This window comes from Myxine glutinosa, chromosome 5 (assembly GCF_964187855.1).
Source record: "Myxine glutinosa chromosome 5, kmMyxGlut1.1, whole genome shotgun sequence".
Taxonomy (NCBI): domain Eukaryota; kingdom Metazoa; phylum Chordata; class Myxini; order Myxiniformes; family Myxinidae; genus Myxine; species Myxine glutinosa.
The window spans coordinates 67,520,034-67,540,872 of record NC_136265.1 but is presented as its reverse complement, the minus strand read 5'-3'; the positions used below and the strand labels follow the sequence as shown (position 1 = coordinate 67,540,872).

The 20,839-nt window shown below is 46.6% G+C and overlaps 1 protein-coding gene and 1 long non-coding RNA gene across 2 annotated transcripts; both read right to left on the bottom strand.

Annotated features, from left to right (window-relative positions):
- Window positions 1-8,119: 8,119 nt before the first annotated feature.
- LOC144888229 (uncharacterized) lies at window positions 8,120-9,487 on the bottom strand. The gene is made up of 3 exons (XM_078778145.1): window positions 9,200-9,487; window positions 8,701-9,067; window positions 8,120-8,508 (listed from the first exon to the last, which is right to left on the bottom strand). The coding sequence occupies exons 1-3, from the start codon at window positions 9,299-9,301 to the stop codon at window positions 8,330-8,332; spliced, it is 648 nt and encodes a 215-aa protein (XP_078634271.1). The 5' UTR covers window positions 9,302-9,487; the 3' UTR covers window positions 8,120-8,329.
- On the bottom strand, window positions 9,485-10,422 carry LOC137428559 (uncharacterized). Its single transcript, XR_013623497.1, has 3 exons — window positions 10,016-10,422; window positions 9,620-9,810; window positions 9,485-9,502 (listed from the first exon to the last, which is right to left on the bottom strand). It is a non-coding gene; the product is annotated as an uncharacterized LOC137428559 (long non-coding RNA).
- Between the last annotated feature and the right edge of the window lie 10,417 nt (window positions 10,423-20,839).

Here is a 20,839-nt window from a genome sequence, read left to right as displayed (position 1 = left end):
GATTGGTGTTTCAGTACCCCAACCCCTGGTGATTGGCCTTTCCAGTTCTGGCACACGATCTCCCTTGAGATGATCGATTTGTCTCAGGTGTTCACCAAACCAGGTTGGTGCAGCTGTATGAAGGCACTGTACTTTCTGAAGTCTCTGCAGTCTGCATGTTATCCAATTTTGTTGGCCTCCCTCTTCTGAATTTATCAGCATTTTACAAGCCGTCTGAATACCATTTTACCAGTTTTAATGGTTCTGCCAATTTTCCGTCATTTGGTGTGAAGATCTTTAAATCATCGATATACAGTAGATGAGTCACTTTTCCTTATCATCAATGAGTTTGCTCAGTAGGTCCAGAACCGGGCAAAACAAGAGGGACAGAGACAGTCACCCTGGAAGAACATATATTGTATCTTCACTTCTGGGATTTCGATCTTTCCGTCTCAATGCTGTAATATCAATGTGGCATTCCAGAGCTCCGTTGCTTTATCAATGAATTGAGTTTGATTAATTCGGGGATTTATCTTGGCAGGGACACTAACATTGGCAGGGCATTTTACCATCCAAAAATGAGGCCACCAGCAAAAGCTTCTTTGCTTTATCTATCCTTCGATGCATTTTATATCATGATAAATGGGTAAATCCTTATTACAAGCAGAACACAAGAACGGCTTCTCTCGTTTGTTGGAATATCCATGTGCAGCTTTCAGAAGGTGGAACAGAGTCCTCTCAGGACTCAAAGTAGCCACCTCCAGTTCGATAAAATATCATGTTTCACAATCCAAGTTGTGAAAAGGTCTTCTCAATGTTTTCTTCTGAGGATTATTTCCAGGATTGTCATTGGACCACAGACAGCCTCCAATTGTTGTTAGTTTGTCCGACTATTCCTGGGGACTGTTTTGAAGATCAAAGAGAGGTTCTTTATCAATCCCATTTTGTCAGAACCCTTCAGCTTCCAGGTTCTCTTGGCCTCATTTTTCAGATGCTGATTATTTGGTCATTTTCCTGATTTCCACATTATTTCGACCAAAGTCGCTGGTTACTGACACCTCGATGAGCAATGCCATCTTTTCCTTTTTGTGCAAAAGCACAATGTCCTTGTGCAATGCTTTGTTTTCTCTGTTCACGATTGATGGGATGATTTGATCATAAGTGAGGACTGCATCCTCATGTTCAACAATCACTTTTGGTTCATGCTTCCTTGATTTTTCTGAGACTGAGATATTGAATTTTTTGCAGATGTGCCATGGTGTTTGCTGCACACATTGTTGAGCTTTTGTGTATACAGTTATTCAGACAGTTGTTTTTCATACACGAAAGAAGGTGACCATTTCTACCTTGCAGAACCTACGCTTTTTTGAATAAACGTCAAGATTTGTGAAAAAACTGGAATACTGAATGGATCAGGAAGCAACAGAACAAGAGGAGCTGTAGGAAGAGAGGGGTGGGAGGGAAACATCAACAGCAGTGGTGAAGGACAAACTTAAGGAAGAGTTGGGCAAATAAGACGAGTATGAAGGAAAGAGAGGTAGTGGTGGATGCATTGGGTAGACAAGATGGATACAGAAACAAACTCTCAGGAAATTTGGAAGGAGGTGGGTTTGTAGTGGGTTGTTAACAGGGGTACAAAATCACGGATTGGATGAGGGGAGAAGCGGAGTGGAGTGACTTGAAATGGTGGTGAATTGGTTCATTCGTGCTATCTTCTAAAGACTTGTAGCGTTTAACCTGTAGGTCTTCTCTCCTTTATATCTTGTGCGTGGATCCATTGATGCCGCTTCACCTTTGATTGATGAAAACATGCCTTGGTGCAAACAGAACACTTGTGGGGCTTCCCTCCTGTATGTATTTTTGATGATGAGATAAAGTTGATGAAAGAGCAAAACTCTTGTCCAGATGCCATGTTTTCTCCCACCTCTGGAACAAACTCCCACACTCTATTCAGTCCCTTTCCTCCATTTATGCGTCCGTTTGTTTTTTTTGTCATTAATGTAAGCTCTTACAAGAGCCTCGATCTTGTATACAAAACAAAAAAAAAAATACAAAAAACTTGTTGCATTCAGAACATGTGCATGGCTTCTCTCGTTGTTGTTTTTTTTTTTTGTTTGTTTTTTTTGTATACAAGATCGAGGCTCGTGAAGGAGCGAAAAGTTGATGAAACCAAAAAAGTTGATGATGTCCCCATATGCGGGTTTCAGGAGGAGGGAGGAAGTTCTCCCAGAACTCAAAATCTCCACCTCCTTTTTCGGTAAAAGATCATTATTCGTGAACCAGATTGGGAAACTTCATTCTCATAGTTTTGTTCCAAGGGCTCTTTTAAGAATGCTCACTGAACCTCTGACAGCCTGCACCTGCAGCTTGTTTGTCGAGATATTCCCTGCTTTTTAAGTGCTCAGTAAGGGTTTTCTTGATCATCCCTGTTGCTCCGAGTATTACTGGTACAATTTCAGCTTTCTTCAATTTCCAAGTCCTCTTGACCTCATTTTTCAGCTCCTGGAATTTGAGCATTTTTCTGATTTCTGTAGCATTTAGTCCCAGGTCATTGGGAACTGAAAACTCAATCAACAATGCTGAATTTTCCTTTTTGTGTTTGAGCAATATGTCCAGATGCCATGCTTTGTTTGCAATGTCGACAATTGATGGGATCATCTTGTCATGTGTGAGCACGATATGCTCATTTTCAAGGATAGGATTTGCTTTCTGTTTCCGTGATTGTTCTAGAACCGGAATGTTGAAATGCTTGCAGATGTGCCAGTGGATTACTGCACAGACGCTGTCATGTCATTCTGTGTTCAACTGTTCTGACATGAGTTTTTTACATCCCGAAAGGAGGTGACTGGTACTTTCTGTTTCTCCCACACAAAACCTGCCTTTGGAAGACGTAAGAAACGTTTTGTAGTTTTCCTTTTTCTTCTTTGCGATCGTTGGGGCTGTATTTGTTTGTTTCGTTTTCCCTTGTAATATCGTACACTTGAACTTGTTTTTGGAAGTTTGTTGCTGAATGATTAAGGATACCTTTTCCGATTGGTTGTTTTCTTGCTCGTGTACAAATCTCATGCAATAGTCTGTTGAGATTTTTTATATACTCTTTGATGCATTTGTAAAGTTGATGAACAAGCAAAATCCTTGCTGCACACAGGACATTTATAAATCTTCTCTCATGTGTGTTTTTACTTTGTGATGATTCAAGGATTCTCACCAAGAAAATTCATTGTTGCACACAGTACACTTGAAAGGTTTCTCTCCTGTGTGTATCCGTTGATGCGCTTTCAAACGTGAAGCAAAAGGAAACGCTTTGTTGCACACAGACCACAAGCAGCATTTCTCTCCTTTATGTATTTTTTCATGTGTTTTTAAATGTGATGAATGAGCAAAATCTTCGCTGCACACAGGACATTTATAAGGCTTCTCTCCTGTATGTATTTTTTCATGTCTTTGTAAGTTTGATGAATAAGCGAAATCCTTGCTGCACACAGGACATTTATAAGGCTTCTCTCCTGTGTGTTTTACTTGATGATATTTTAAAGATTCTAACCAAGAAAATTCCCTGCTGCAGAGCGCGCACTTGCATGGCATCCCACGTCTGGGTATTCCTTCACATCTGTTTGAAGATTTTAATGAGCTAATTGTTTTCTTGCAAGTGGAAGACTCATGTGGCTTCTCATTCCTTTCAATTTTCTTGAATGGCGTAATACAATTGTTCTTGGTCAATACAATGCCATATTTGTTGACTTCCTGACAAGTCTGTATCATGTTCTGATTGAAGGAAACTTCACTCTCAAAAAACTGGGAACTTGACTTAGAATAAGAAACCTCTGCAAAGACAATTCATAAAAGCATTAATAAACACCATTGCTGTGAAACATGCATCATATTAAACTAGAACGGCACTCTTCAGCATCACGACGTCGATCGATATGCCTCTGCCCACATCATTACGTCATGATACAAACTTGAACCAAGTTTGGTTTAAATCCATTCAGCTGTTCTCAAGTATCACATTTGGACCTGACATGACCTCTGAAAAATCTTTGACAGCAAAATCGAATACGTTTATCTTTACATCATTTTACAAACTTGAACCAAGTTTGACTTCGTTCCCTTCAGTTATTCTTAGGTTATCATGGTTATGAAAACCTATTGTAGACTCTGACCTTTGACCTGTTGATGCCAAAATGTAATCAGTTCATCTTGGCATCATAATATATTGTTGCAGATCTCACCGTCGGCCCCTTTTCCCCTTACCCAAGGGGAATTAATCCCCTTGTCTGCGACTGACCGACGTGAGTCCTGAAGCTGCCCAGCTCCCTCCAGAGAGGCAGGTGAGCAACCTCGTTCGAGACCGCGGACAAGATGTTAATTTGCCGAGCGGATTAGCAGCCGCGGCTCGAACCATTAACAGAAACTAGACCCGATTCTGAACGTTGGCCAAATCGTGCCACAGGTATTCAATGTGGAAAAGACAAGGACGAACGGATGTGAAGGAAAGAAGGCAAGGTAGGAAGAACAGGATTTATTATTATTTACACCAGACTAAAAGAAGAAAAGCACTCAAAGTAATATACAGGAAAATGGAAGGATCAGAAGGACACAGAGCAATACTAGCTTATCTTCTCAGGCTTAACTTATACCCAGGACAATACAGACAGAACTAACTCACTCACACGAATGGGGAATTGCAGATTGGATTGGCTGGAGGGAGAGGAAGGTGGGACCACAAGGCTGGAAGGTTTGGCAGGGCGCACAGCAAGCAGGTCCTCTCCGGGCTGGAAGCGAGCAGGGCGGCGGCGGCACACGTATCTCGTTCGTTGCACGCGGCAGGGCTGGTTCTTGCCTCGACCTCTCTCGGTCATCTGCTCGGTCAATCCTTTGCGCGATTGTCGCACGCATATATCAAGTGGGGTCGTGACACGCCCTCGGCCGTTTGGGTACCGCCCCCGTGCTCTGTGTTGGTGGCCTTATATGGCATTGCCACGGTCTTGTTACCTTATTTGGGTATGGAGCTGAACAGCCCCGCCCCCCCCCCCCCCCCCCCCGTGGCGAGCCACGGGCTTGTAGCCTTACTTGGGCATGGAGGTGAACAGCCCCGCCCTTCTTGTCCAAACAGAGCACGGAGCACATATTCACTATGACGGCGAAAGCTGCTTCCAAACCAGGGCCAGTTGAGAGGGCGCGCACCCCACGCTTGTCCAGCGGTTTTGCACAGAGAGGGAGAGTTTGGCTGGGAAATGCAATCCTTGAAGGGGACCTATCTTATGTCATTTGGTGCAATGCAGTCAATTAATGGGAAACACAGCCTTAAACTAACACACATAACAAGGAAATAACTATTTAGAAGGGTATATGGTGGCCTACGTGCTTGTACATGGACAAGCTACGGTGCACTCATTTCAATTAACAGCCAATTAAAAGGGGAAATGTACACAGGAATTTTAATACTAAATTTACAAAGTGAAGGTTCTAAAAACCGTAACAATATACTTATACCAAGTTTGGTCAAACTCCCATCACCAGTTCACAAGTTAGCATGGTAACATAATTTTTACCTCACATATCCTTTGACCTCTTGACCCAAAAATGTAATCAGTTCATCCTGACATCATTATACATATCTGACATTTCATCCTTACATGATATCTCCACCAGGTTTGGCTTGGATAACTTCAGCCATTATTTAGTTATTGCGATAACAAAATATTTTTACTTATCATGACCTCTGACCTTGAACCTCTTGACCCCAAAAGTCAATCAGTTCATCTTTACATCATTCTACATACTTGCACCAAGTTTGACTTTGATCCCTTCAGCAATTCTTAAGTTATCGCGGTAACGAAAATCTATCACGGACGGACGGACAACCCAAACACATAATGCCTCAGCGACTTCATTGGCAGAGGCATAATAATGCTCGTCACATTTGGCTCGGCGGCCGTAGGGTCTAAAAAATCTACGGCCACTAGCAATTATAGGGCGGCCGCAGTATTTCCACGGTCACACAATGTAGCAGTCACATATGTTTTTATTTTTCGGGTAGCCGCACGGGGTATTTAGAAATTGTGGAGACTGAAAACGTGGGGGTGCCGTACGGTCTTTGATTTTATGTCGCACGGTGACCTTAGGGCGTCCCTGCGGCGGCCATAGAATTTTCAAGGCAGACGCAAGGTAGCCTCAAGGTGTCCGCAAGGCGACCGCAGGGGGGCCCTAAGGCGAACGTGCGGCCAGACGGACGGTAACGAGTGGGTATATATACCAGTTCTTTTTCATCTGTATATCATATCTCATATCTGTCATATAGATTGTGGACCAGGTAATATACAGATGGCGCTGGTTGTTCCTCAACGGCAGAGGCTGGGCTACCTGCACATGCAGCTGAGGCGGGTGCATCGAGAGCGAGATTACCTGATTGCAGCCCTTTTCCTGGAGGAGCAGCGGCTGGCCCGACGGCAGCGAAAAAGGAGGACGATGTGGGTGAAGCCCTGGCTGTTGCGGCGTGTCACCCTGGGCCACTACGACAACCTGATGCAGGAGCTGATGCGTGAATCCAGGGGTGACTCCAAGGCATTCCTGCGTATGGAACCTGCAATGTTCCAGGAGATGCTGGTCCGTGTCGCTCCCAGAATCACAAAAAGCGACGGTGCAAGGCCCCCCCTTGCGCCAGGCCTGAAGCTGGCCATAACACTCCGGTTCCTGGCAACGGGTGACTCCTACCACTCGCTTGCATTCAGCTTCAGGGTGGCACATAACACAATATCACTGTTTGTGCCCGAGGTGTGCGATGCCATCTCTGAAGAGTACCGGGACGAGGTGTTCGTGACCCCCTCAACTCCTGATGGATGGAATGAAGTTGCCCAGGTCTTCGGGAGGAGGTGGAACTTCCCTCACGCTTGCGGGGCCATTGACGGCAAACATATAAAGATAAAGAAGACATCGAAGTCAGGCAGCGTCTACTTCAACTACAAGGGCTTCTTCTCAATAGTGCTGATGGGGATTGTGGACGCAGACTATCGCTTCCTTTGGGTGCATGTGGGTGCGGAAGGAGCTGCCTCTGATGCAGGGATTTACAACCGGTCTTCCATTGAGCCTGACCTCCGTGAAGGAAGACTTGGTTTCCCTCCCCCTGAGCCCCTCCCCAACGACGACCACGACGTGCCATACTTTTTCATCGGGGATGACGCGTTCCCCCTGCGAACATACCTGGTGAAGCCCTTCTCCCACAGGAACCTCACGCACGACGAACGCATCTTCAATTACAGGTGTTCCCGTGCCAGGAGGGTGGTTGAGAATGCTTTCGGCATCCTTGCCAACCGTTTCCGGTGCCTCCTCACCACCCTCATGACCACCCCCGAGACATCCACCAAGATCACCAAGGCGTGTGTGATACTTCACAACCTGATGCGGGGCCGCTTTCCCAACCTGCAGAATGCCGACCTTGACGGGGAGCAGGCGGACGGTGTGATTGTCCCAGGGGCATGGAGGGATGCAGGCTACCTCGCCGACATGCAGGGTGCATTACGTGCCCCCAGGGAGAACCGTGCCGGCAAAGAGCTCCGGATACACCTCAAACACTATTATAACAGTGCTGCCGGCAGCGTGCCATGGCAGGAGGCAGCTCTCAACTGGTGAATTATTATAATTGGACCATCAAATGAACTTTATAGCCATAACATCTGACCTTATAATAACCTGTGAACTAAATGTACCATGTGATCCCACTTGTCAAATAAAGTATTTAAAAGTTGAATATAACCCAGTTTGTTTGCTTTATCGTTTTATCCCACAATAAACAAAGAAACAGACAGCAATAATTGAACGATAAAATAAAAATATAAAACCCATAAATTAGACACTTAAATCAATTTTAGCAATGAAAATTTCCATTTATAAATGAAGGGAAAATTTCCATTTATAAATGAAGGGAAAATTTCCCTTGAAAGTTTTAAGTGCCCAATTGCTGGTTTTTATTTTCTATTTCTTTATTAATTATGATGCTTCCCTGTGTCTTTAAAGTGATCAGATTAAAGTAATAGCGTAAATATTCACTCTATTGTGGTATTAATTTTTAACTTTCTTTCCTATTTTCAAAGGTATATAAATAATTATATTATGGAAGAATTAAAGACCAACACATAAATCAAGTTTCAAAGCCCATAAATGGTACCATTTTATTATCTATAACAAAAATAACTAACATATCATATATATAGTAACAGCAACATATTTATATTAGTCTCCATCAGACTCGGACTCAGCGCACGCCTTGTCTGCCAGAGATGAAGTCTGGGGCCTCATTAGACCGCTGAGCAAGGACTGGTCCGCGCTGGTGCCATGGAGGCCGAAGCTGCTACCACCACTGAATCCCGAGAGGCTCAGTCTGTCCCCCAATGCAGGGGTGCGGAGGGCCGGGAGCAAGTCTTGGTCCCCGAATATGTTGCTGGTGCTGGGGATAGTAGGAGCAGAGGTGGGGCGGGTGGGCTGCTGATGCTGCTGCGGCTGCTGCTGCTGCTGTTGAGGCGACTGGGTCTGTAGACACAAGAAAAATGCACATTAAATAAAGGTTCTATATAAATAGTACGTTTCTGAAATAAAATCTTGTATGTTTTACATAGAATCATAATTTACTGAGTTAATATCTTTATAAATTTCTGCAATAAAATCTTTTATGTTTTACATAGAATCCTGATTTGATGAGTTTATTTCTTTATAATAACTTACCAGCATTTGGGTGAAGGTCTGCTGCCGCAAATACCCTGGCGGTTGCTGCTGCTGTTGTTGGTATTGGAACTGCGGCTGGGGCTGGAACTGCTGGGAAGGGTGCTGGAACTGGCCCTGGAATGAGAACTGGGAGGCCGCGGGCTGGGGCGGGTACAAAGGGGGACATGGCAGGTGGAGCTGGGGTTGGAGCCGGACACTGCTGACTCGTACTTTGCCCCTCATCTGTTGGCTGGTATCGCTGGGAGAGGGCCAGGGTTTCAGTCTGGAATTGTCGGAACCTCTCCTTCGGGCAGTTGTGCACCACCGTCTGGAGCCAGCTGCCCCACGCCTCTCGCTCATCTGGTTCTCTGCTTGCGGACTCTTCCAACTGGGGGGAAAGAGAAAACAAAAAGGAAAATTATCATAACTGTTTCAATCCAAATTTCAAAAAACATAAGACTTATGACACATGACATTTAAAAGTACAGTTTAGGTTATCATTAAATCGGTTATAATTTACCTTTTTCTCTGTTTCCCGGTCCCGTCTCCGGTTCTCCATCAGCATCTCGTGGAGGAGCTCCCCTACGTCGGGGGTGGTCTTTGCGGCCTTCTTCCTGCTCATCCTGGTGCTGCTGCTGGTGCTGGTGCTGGTGCCCACCCTGTTCCTGCTACTGTGGTGACTGTCGGCACTGCTCCCCCTCGTCCGACTTTCAGACCCTCTGTCATGGTCATCAGTGTCGTGTGCCGCAGAGTCGTGTGCCTCAGAGTCGGGTGCCGCAGAGTCGTCCCCCACATCTTCATCTTCCTCGTCCTCCACAGCAACCTGAAGCATAGGCAGAGAAAAGTGAATATTAGGTACATGCAACACTCAGGATGTTCTGTCAGGGACTGAAAAGAATAGGATCATTTGCACACAAACAAATTCAATGCCAATGCTTACCCTTCCCAACTCCTGTCCCTGGGTCCGCGGCTGAATCACCTCATCGAGAAAGGCCAAGTTCCGCAGCTTCCACTGCTGTAGGCTGGTTAACTTGGAGGATGCTTGGCCCGACTTCCCCGAGGAACCGGCCCGGTTCTTGAGTTTGCCATAGGCAGAACGTAGGTTTTTGAACCTCCTCTTGATCTTCTCCACTGCAAACAAAAAATAATCACATTAGAATGTGTCAGAGGAAAGTGAATATTATGTATTTACACAATGGAGGATTTTTTTCATGATACTTGGACAATTGACAATGAAACTACAATCCAAATCAGTAATTTAAGAATTACAAAAATGAGGAAATGGGGAAAGTACTGATAGTGGCAACTATGTACCAGGATTAATTTCACTACTCACCGGTCCACTTAATCTCCTTGGCAAGCTCAGCCAGTTCCGCCTCCTTCAGCTTGGTGTTGCGGTACTTCTCATGTCTGAGGTTGTAAAAGTAGGGATGGGCCTCGTAAAATTCGACAATGCGCTAGAGCGCGGGAGACTCATCCTCATCCTCATCCTCTCCATCAGGGTCATGGTCCTGCTCAGGCTGGGTGTCTGGCACCTGTTCTGGCTCCATGGATGGCTGGTCCTCTTGCTCATCCTCATGGACTGGGTTGGTCTTTTTCTTGGCACCTTTCCCCTTGTCCTTGGTTGATCGCTTCTTTGGCGGCATGGTGATGTGTCTGGTCTGAGCTGCTGGTGAAATGTGATGATGTGTGTGGTAAACACCTATACTCCGATCTCTAGCGGTAGCGCACGGTGGACGCACGGTCGACGCAGACTGCCACGGAGGCCATGCGTAGGACGCACGGCAGGCGTAGGGGAACCGTGCGTCGACCCTGCGTTGCCCGCAGGTAGTCACACAGACCGCAAGGCCACCGTACAGTGAACACAGGGACGCCTTAGGACTACCCTACGGCGACCGTGGAAATAGTGCGGCCGCCGTAATTTTTTGGGGGTTGGCCAAATTCATTTTTCATTGATAAGAGCCTATGGCAGCCGCACGAATAACGCAAACCCACCGTACGCCCTACGTGCGGTCGACATGGAACACATCTACGTCATGGCTACGGCTTGTCGAATTGCTACGGCCAACCTAGAAATGAAAAAAGTTATAACTCCGCGCTATAATTCCACGGAGACCCCTACGGCCTGTAAAAGATAGCCATACGCCCTAGGGCCACCCTGAGGCCACCTCAGAAACTCTGCGGGCGCCGCACGTTTCTGTCAATTTAGGGGGGGTATGGCCGCCGTATCCTAGCCGTAGAGCAAATGTGACTGAGGAGTAAGCACAATGTACAGTACTCCATTTTCATCGAAAACCTCTCTCTCCAGCCATGGCACCTCAGCAAAGGACTTCTGCGACTCATTGGGACTGACAATCTGTCAATTTCCCGACCGGATTTCAGTAAACTGCACATTGTCTCTTCAAGACTTGGTTATGACTTACTTACCTGCAGCCATCAAACTTCTGGACCGGTTTCCCATCTCTACTGCCTCTGACATCAACTCATCCTGGGAATTCTTCCAAAGTAAATTGCTCTCTCTCATGCACAGATTTATCCCATCTCATGTTCAGTTGTCATACCCTTCTTCCCGTCCATGGTACATTGAATCTTGTGGTGAGGCAGTTGCCCTGAAACAACTTGCGTTTGCCACATGGAAGGCTAATTCAACTGAAAGCAATCTCCGTTCCTTTCAAAATGCTTGGAACAAGTGTGTGTCCACCCTCAGGAGAGCCAGGAAACAATATCTCTCTGCTCTTAAGCCTGAACTCTCAAACCTGTCTCCCTCCTCCAAGTCCCGGTGGCATCTGGTCAAATCTTTTTCTGGTGTTTGTTCCCCTTCCATTCCCCCCCCCCCCCCCCTTACGTCAAACACCTACACAGTTGACACTCCACTTGAAAAGCTGAATGCCTCAACTCTGTGTTTACCTCCAAATCTTGTGTCCCATGATCTTTCCTGGGAAAACCACATTTCCAAGCTGGCCTCCAAAGCCAGTGGCCGACTGGACATCCTCGGTCATGCGAAGTCCTTCCTTGGCACACCTGAGCTCCTCACCACAAACAAATCTTTCATCCGCAGCTCAATGGAATACTACTCTCCCCTCTGGGCTGGTGCTCCTGCCTCACACCTAGCTCGGATTCACGGGGTTGAAACCAAAACATTCAGAATCATTGATATCTCGTGCGATGAAGCTGATTCTGAAGGCCTTTGACCCTCTCATCGCAGGCAGGTGAGGTTGATGGTCTTCTTATGAATTTTGGGGTAGGGGCATATATAGATTTAGGTAGATCTGCAGAGGTAGGTGTCCGGCTGTCATGACAGGGAACCTCACCTGTAACAAGCGTTACGCCTTGGTCCCCCGTCGGTGAAGTGATGAGTTGACAAAGTGGAAGGCGCAAGGCGGCCATCTTGGATTTTGATGTGGCGACCCAATTTGCAATCGCGTTCTCCCTTATGCGGAGATACACCCACACACCAGATTAGAAGTTAGTAGTTCGTTTATTTTTCAAGATATTTCGCTCACAAGGTTCAGACATATATACGGTGGCGGGCATCTTGGATTTTGACGTGGCGACCCAATTTTCAATGGAGTTCTTCCTTATGCCAAGATACACCCACACACCAAATTAGAAGTTGGTACGTCGCTTATTTTTCAGATATTCCGCTCACAAAGTTCAGACATACATGGCGGCGGCCATCTTGGATTTTGACGTGGGTTGCACCCACACACCAAATTAGAATTCGGTCCTTCGCTTACGCACGCATGCACACGTGCACTGACGGATGGACGGACAGACGGACAGACACACGGACGGAGGGGAAAACCATAGTCCCCCTTTCGCTCCGCGGTGCGACGGGGGACAATAAGTTCTGTCTCGCCCGAATGTCGGAGTAAGCTGCGTATCTGTGTCCCCGCCATGAGGGGGCGTGGCTTGGTAACTAGAATTAGGGAATAAGAATAAGATTCCATTGTGTGTCGTTCCATCTGTGATCATACCGGTGACCCATATGGCAACGCACAATAGACATAAGATAGGCCCAATAGTAACACCACACAAACACTAATTAAATCCCCCCTCCGCCACAATAACCATAAAACCCACAGGAAGCCAGTTCGGGGCACCGCCGATGAGGCTGCAGCGAGCCACATCACCAGCTTACATCGTAACACTCATTGCTCAGGTAGGCTGAGGCCATGCTCACCTTGCGAAGGATTGGCAGAAGGAAGACACCACAGGACGAGGGCCGCCGATTGGCGGAGTGGGAGAGGACTGGTGATTGGTCAGGGCAAAAGCAAGAAGCAGCTCACTGGGCTTGGTGAAGCAAGAGCAAAGAGAGCGGCATACTGATTGGCCACCGATGAATGGGATGAGAGAGACGTGACGTGGCCATTGGTGGAGAATTGAGCCTGTGATGTTGGCCGGCAGGGATTGGCAGAGAGAGGGAGGTGACGTAACGAGGGATTGACAAAAAGAAGAAGAGACTGACATTTTCTCTCTCTCGTCCCTGCTCGTTGAGGTGGACGTTGGTGTCTGGACATCGCTCGTTCTTGCCCTCACGCCTTCCTTCACCTCGACTCTCTCCTTTGCGACCCGAACGTTGGGTGAATCGCAGCTTCGTGCCGAATTCGGGAGGACATTCCACGGCTGGTGACGCGGGTTGCACACTTGGCGTGAGAGGTTTTATCGAGGCCTTGTGAACGGGGGCGCAGCAAGGCCTTTCTTCCCGCCGACCGGAGCTATCCATCCAACCCAGAACCACCATCTCAGAAGATCCCCGAGACACGAGCTAGTTGCGATAAGTAGGCCTACAATAACCATACGCATTTTATTTTACAGTTTCTTTCATCCTTTTGTCTGTGTTGTTGAAGTCTGCTGTGGGGACGTCCCAATTTTGGATTATAATTATTTACCGGCGCGTTTCTTTGTATCGGGTTCCGTAAAATAAACGTGTTTCTTTTTGTACATTTAATTCGGTGTTCGCTTGATTTAATCTCCACAGGGGTGAAGATTGCATCGGAACCGTGAGGTAAGGCACTTCAGCATCCTCCCCACCCTCCTTATCCTCGTCCTCCCCGCATGTATGAACTCTGCCATATTTGAACTGAACGCCTTCGGAGTAAAAGCTTGCTCGGTTAATCCGTTTCCTTTGTCGGTTTTTAAATCGCAAGGAACACGACAGTCTTTATGTCTTCCACTGATTCCTCTCCGGCCGAGCTCACTCTGCTCTGTCTGTGCTCTGTCCCCCAAATATTCCTTCGGGATGCACAAGATCTGCCAGCAACCATCTTCTCGTGAAACTGCCAAAATCTAGACTCCCTGCTCACCTTCACTCTTTCATTCCTCTTTTCTCCCGCCTTTGGAACAAACTCCCTCACCCTCTTCAATCCCACTCCTCCCTCCAGGTCTTTTAAACAGCTGTTCACCACTATCACTTGTCTTCGCCCATCGAATACTTTGATTTTTTTTCTACCCCTGTTCATACAACCCAAATTTCAAATTCCCAATTCTTTCCTAAAAGTCCTTGTGGTGTCCATTTGTTTTATACCTCTTAATCCCCCCCCCCCCCCTCTGCCCCTAGTCCTCTCCTTTCCACAGATCTACCGATGTCCCTGTTCTCTACTGTTGTGGTGGTTGTGTGCAGCCCTCTCTTTCTCCATCTTGTCTCCCTCTCCCTATTTTTAAATGTTTCATGCTTTTCTGTATTTGTGTTTATGTGTTACCTCCAACACGAACCTTGGCTTTGTGCACAAAAATAAATAAATAAAACACGAGCCCAATGTCTGTGCTCATCTGTCACGAGGCGGCACCGAAAGTAGAGGATCAATGTGTCGGTCCCATGACAAGAATGCGGGGACAAAGCTTTGAAGGTGGTTTCTATATAATTGAAGGGTGCTGAACAAAATTGGTGGGAGTTATCCTCTCAAGAATGCTGGCATTTTTGGGTCCGTGCCAAATCCAACATGGCTGAGGCCAGAATATAAATTGGCCCTCCCATACCATACGTGGCCCTTATGTTTTTTCATCTATTTTATCGTTAATGGATGTCACGGAATACATTTTTATCACAAAATAACATTCACATTTAAAGTACTAGTGAGGTACCCGTGCTAGGCACGGGTGGGGGGCCAGAAACAAACAGACAATGCAGAAACTCTGAATGCTAAAGTATGAAACCAATAAATTCCACATTCCTGCAGCACCTTCAGTCGCCCATCAGACATGGACAGCAAGTTCGTGAAGGACTTCCATGAAAAACGTAACCGTTCGCAAACAAACGGGTACGTTTGTTCCATACCCAGTCAATGACGAATCGGCATATGGCGATCCGTAAATTCACGTTTCGAAAGTAGAAACCGTCACGGCATTTCGTCATTCACTTGAACTCGATATCTCTTTTTTCATTCCAAACAGCATAACTCCAATCACAAATGAAATAACATTAATATAAAAAATAAGCTTTTAACAACATTCGTGACAAAAACAAATATTTAAATCCTGATGTGAAGTTCTGTACGGTTGGGTGAATACAATTACGAATTCAAAATCGTAATTGTATTCACTCAATTCCAATCAATTGATACTTCAACAAAACGATTAACACGATTAACGTTTCACGATTTAACATTACGATTGAATGACGGTTGTATTTGGATATTATCAAACCCGTGCATTGCCGTCATCTGTCCACTTCCGCATTTGCGGCAGGTTCATAATTGTCATCAAAATCTAAACAGTATTTGTAGAATTTTAATAAAAGCCACATCACTGTTCATGTCGGTAAATATTATTCCATCGTGTTTGGAAAAACTGGAAAATTTGGAAAAATAATATGGCCTATTTTACTCCCAGGGGTCCCAGGAATACGCACCCAAAACATCGTCGATCGGTTGAGCCGTTTTTGCGGTACCTTCGAATGGACAGACGGACATTTGGTGAATTATAGTAAGATGTGTCCAAATCCAAAGAAGGCTGCCAAAGTTCAAGATGGCCACTAAAATCTGAGGTGGCTGCCATAAAAACTCTGAATAGATTCCAATACAGATGTTCTTGGCAGTGTTGTAGGTCTCGAGACCACATTTTGTCTGTCTTGGTCTCGATCTCGGACATGGTAGCTTCGACTTCAACAGTGGTTCTTGGTGTCAAAATATAGGTTTCTGGGTCAGATAATTCAGTTTGGTATGAAAAATATTCCTCAGGGGAAGGGAAAATACAAAATGGTGACCAAAATAATCTAACATGGCCGCTATTAATCTCGAAGTTAACATTTATTAAGTCATTATGCCTCAACAGACTGGTCGGTTTCTGTTCTAGGTAATCAGGGGTTTGTTGGGACGAGGAATTATTTTTACACGTTTGTCAGTTCAATCTCATCAACAAGATGACAACAAAGAAACGGCTGCAAAATAAATCCAAGAAGCAAGTATCCGACTCTATTTGTGTCACATCACTAAAGCATAAAATGGAGTGGACACCAAATAAAAACTTTCAGTTTGTATTTTATACTCAACATGAAATAATGAAACTTACATTTGGCATACAAGCTGAGTCTTATTGGGGATTAGTTGTTGAATCCAGCCTGTTTAGTTATCCCCTTCGTCCTCAGTTTCATTTTCTCCATCTGAGTCTGTATCTGCATCTGTGTGTGGTGCTTGTACTTTTTGTTTGTGCAGCAAAATCTGTGAGATTCTTTGGAAGAGCGGCTCAGTGAAACGAAATGGTACACATGCCCCATCCTTGGTGGTCCATCCATGGTTAAGTGATGGTGGAGCATGAGGGTTGTTGTAATTCGGAAGGACAAAGAATTGGGAGTGAACCCGATATACTTTCGGATTGTACGAGTCTTCATCCGGGGTGATCCTTCGGGTCGACCACCGTTTCATCTTGCCCCATGAGGCCATGAGCAGGTCTGAGCTTTCGTTCAGCTTCATTTCATCAAAAGGGTGCAACTTATCTTCGCTTGAATACATTTCAGAAACACATTTTCTCATTAATATAAAAAGTTCGCATCATGAATTTTGTCCAACACTAAGTATTTGCCATTAATAATTAGCACTGTATTCTGATAGCGTATCCGCTCGCGGGGCAGTGAGTTGGTCACGCGGCGTAGTACTATTGACACCCAGCCAATCATCAGTCAGTATTCTCACAACAAGCACTATATTTATCCAGCATTGGCGTCTTCCATAGAAGGGGTGAACTGCGATGATGTCGACAGAAAAGGTGTCAACAATCGCCACAACTGTGTCATGCACATATCATCTGTTAAGAAACAAGATATTCGTAGCTTGACACAGATTCGGTGGGATAAGTTCCGTGAATATCTAATATAAATCGGTTGGATGACACGTGTGTGTGTACATATACATATATATATATATATATATATATATATATATATCGATATATAATAATAATAATAATAATAATAACAATTCATTTATTTTGTATAGCGCTTTTCCAGAAGCCCAAAGGCGCTTTGACAGAGTGGAAAACATAATGCATAACAATACATGAAAACAACAATTGCAAAAAGACAAGAATCAATAGGGAAATATTTAAAGCAAAAGGAGGGAGAAGGAGAAGAAATAGTCAGGGGTTAAATGCTGTGGGTTGAATGTTGAATGCAGTGTTGAACAGCCGGGTCTTTAGTGATGTTTTGAATGTGGTGAGTGAGGAGGAGTCTCTGATGGTGTGAGGTAGTGAGTTCCAGAGGGTGGGAGCAGCGATGGAGAAGGCCCTGTCCCCCCAGGATCTGAATTTGGTCCGGATGGAGGGCGTCAGGAGGTTGGTACCAGCAGAGCGGAGGTTGCGGGTGGGAGTGTGTCTGGAGAGGAGGTCAGCCAGGTCGGATGGGGCCAGGTTATGGAGGGCTTTGTATGTCAAGAGGAGGATTTTGTACTGGATTCTCTGGGGGATGGGGAGCCAGTGAAGCTTGTAAAGGACGGGGGTGATGTGGTCACGGGTCCGGGAATGGGTGAGTAGACGGGCAGCGGAGTTCTGAATATATTGGAGTTTATTGGTGATTTTTGAGGGTGAACCATAGAGGAGGCTATTGCAGTAGTCCAGACTGGAGGTGATGAAGGCGTGGATGAGGGTTTCTGCAGCCGTGGAGGAGAGGGATGAGCGGAGATGGGCAATGTTTTTCAGGTGAAAGAAGGCTGACTTTGTGATCTGTTTAGTGTATTTGTCGAAGGAAAGGGTTTGGTCAAAGATGACGCCAAGATTCCGGATGTGAGGGGAGGTGGATACTGGGATACCGTCGATGTTGAGGGCAAAGTTATGGGTGGATTTTGTGAGCGTTTTTGGGCCAATGATGATTATTTCAGATTTATCACAGTTAAGCTTGAGGAAGTTGATTTGAAGCCAGGATTTTATTTCAGTGATGCAGTTTGTCAGGATAGAGTGGGTGTCGGTGGAGACGGACTTGGTGGAGATGAAAAGCTGGATGTCATCGGCAAAGCAGTGGAATTGGAGACCATGACGGCGGATTAAGTGACCGAGGGGGGACAGGTAAAGGATGAAGAGGAGGGGGCCAATAACTGAACCTTGGGGGACACCTTGGGGGAGGGGAGCAGTGGGGGATTTGCAGTTATTGATGGAGATGAACTGGCGTCTGTCAGAGAGGTATGATTTAATCCAAGAGAGGGCAGTGCCGGTAACGTTAAAGGTGGATTCAAGTCGGGTGAGGAGGATGGTGTGATCGATGGTGTCAAAGGCAGCGCTGAGGTCGAGGAGGACGAGAATGTTGAGGTTGCCAGCGTCAGAGGAGAGGAGAAGGTCGTTGGTGATTTTGAGGAGAGCAGTTTCAGTACTGTGGTTGGAGCGGAATCCGGATTGGAATGTTTCATACAGGTTATTGGCAGAGAGATGATGTTTGAGTTGAGTGGCTACAGCGCGTTCCAAAACTTTTGACAGAAAGGGTAGGTTGGAGATGGGTCTGAAGTTGTTTAGGGTGTCAGGGTTTAGACCAGGTTTTTTTAGAATGGGGGTAACAGCAGCAATTTTGAGGGAAGGTGGGACGATGCCTGTAGACAGGAAGGAGTTTATTGTTGCAATGATAAGTGGAGAGAGAGCAGGGAGGGAGGCCTTGACAAAGCTGGAGGGGATGGGGTCAAGAGTGCAGGTGGCAGTTTTCATTCCTATGAGGAGTTCAGAGAGGTCAGTAGGGGAGATTGGGGAGAATCGAGACAGGGGATGGCAGGACAAGGGGGGGCAGGTGGTTGGAGGGGGAGCGGGTGCGGCGGTGGTCAAGCTGTTGCAGATGTTGTCAATTTTGCGTTGGAAGAAAGAGAGGAAAGAGATGCAGTTGTCTACTGTGAATGACGGTGGTGGTGTTCAGGGGGCGGAGGAGTTTGTTTATTGTCGAGAAGAGTGCTTTTGGGTTTCCGGAGCCAGAGTGGATAATTTGAGAGTAGTAGGCAGAGCGGGCGCGGGAGAGGGCATCTTTGTAGTGTTGTAGGTGGTCCTTGTAGGCTTGGGAGTGAACTGTGAGACCTGTTTTATTGCGGAGTTGTTCAAGTTGGCGAGCACGAGTTTTCATCAGGCGGAGTTCAGGGGTAAACCAGGGAGCAGAATGGGTGAAAGAAACTGTTTTGGTTTTTGCAGGCGCAAGCTGGTCAAGGCAGGAGGAGAGAGTGTGGTTGTAGTAGTCAGTGAGGTCGGAATGGGTGTGGAGGTCAATGAAGGGAGAAGTGGACATTTTTTCAGAGAGGGTGGATGAGAATGAGGTAGGTGAAAGAGCGTTTAGCTTACGGAAGTTGAAAGTGCGATAATGCCTTGGTGTTGGGGCGGGGATGTTGATGGTCAGAGTGATGGCTAAGTGGTCAGAGAGGGTGAGGTCGGAGCCAGAGAGATGGTGCAAATTTAATCCAGTGGAGCAGACAAGGTCCAAAATGTGACCACGGATATGGGTAGGAAAGTCGACATGTTGAGTGAGGTTAAAGCAGGTGAGTAAATCAGTGAAGTCAGTGGTTATTGTGGAGTCAGTGGAGTCCATGTGGATATTGAAATCACCAAGGAGGAGGATTGAGGGGGAGAGGGAACATAGCTGGGTCAGAAAGTAGGAGAAGTCAGACAGGAATGATGGGTGTGGTTTGGGAGGGCGGTAGACGACAGCCATGACTGACTGCGTGCGACCAGAGAGTTTAAAAGCCAGGTGTTCAAATGATGGAGCAGATGAGATGGAGATGAGGTTGGTCTTGATGTCTTGACGGTGGATAACGGCAATTCCACCACCTCGGCCCTCCGAGCGTGGTTTATTGACGTAGGAATATCCATTGGGTGTGATGAGGTTGAGTGTGTAGTAGTCCAGAGGTTGTTGCCAGGTTTCGGTGAGACAGAGAAAGTCCAGTTTGTTATCCAGGATGTATTCGTTCAGGATGAGGCATTTGTTCTTGAGGGACCGGGTGTTGAACAGGGTGAGCTTGATGTTGTTTTGAACAGCAGGGATGAATTCAGGTGATTTAGCCAGGGTTCGTAGGCAGGAGGTGCGATCGTGTGCGTTGCTGTGACCAGGTGCGCTGGGACAAAGAGTGAGAGTGCGCTGAGCCGACCAGAGGACGGGGATGGAGTGACCTGATTGCAAATAAACAAACTTACGACCGGAGCCACGGTGAATGTACCTGGGTCGTCGGAGGAGTCCATTTGATTTGATGGCAGAGATGCATGATGGGGTGGAGCGGGTATTGAGCAGAAGGAGCCTTGCGGCGGAGTACCGCAGAGCCATGCCAGGCAGGGAGACGAGACGGGGCCAAGGTTGAGGAGGTGAAACAATGGTCCCAACCCACGAGAGCGGGCCCGAGGAAACGAAGGAGCCAGGTAGGTGAAGCCAGGAGCAGAGCCGGGACCAAGCAGAGGGCAGGCAGGAGCAAAGAGACGATCACGAGGCCAAGGTTGATCACGGCAAAGCGGCAAATGCAGCGGAAATCGACCGCCGCCGCTACAAATCTAGATCACGGTGGGAAACCGCCACCAAACTGCTGCGATGGTCACAACCCACGAGAGCGCGCCCGAGGAAACAGCGAGCAGGCGAAGGAGCCGGGCAGGCGAAGCAGGGAGCAGAGCCGGGGCTATGCAGAGGGCAGACTCAATGGCCAAAAAATCCGCACGACCACCAAAAAAGAAAGCAACTGACAGTGGCCCGGTCGAAGAAGCGGCGAGCATGTGACGCCTGCATCCT

Excerpts from the sequence above, each read along its gene's own strand:
- LOC144888229 (XM_078778145.1), bottom strand. The coding sequence starts at position 9,301 with ATGAGCAGGAAGAAGGCCGCAAAGACCACCCCCGACGTAGGGGAGCTC. Across the intron at positions 9,068-9,199 it reads ACCGGGAAACAGAGAAAAAG|TTGGAAGAGTCCGCAAGCAG; the intron begins GTAAATTATAAC and ends CTTTCCCCCCAG. Across the intron at positions 8,509-8,700 it reads AGACCTTCACCCAAATGCTG|ACCCAGTCGCCTCAACAGCA; the intron begins GTAAGTTATTAT and ends TTGTGTCTACAG.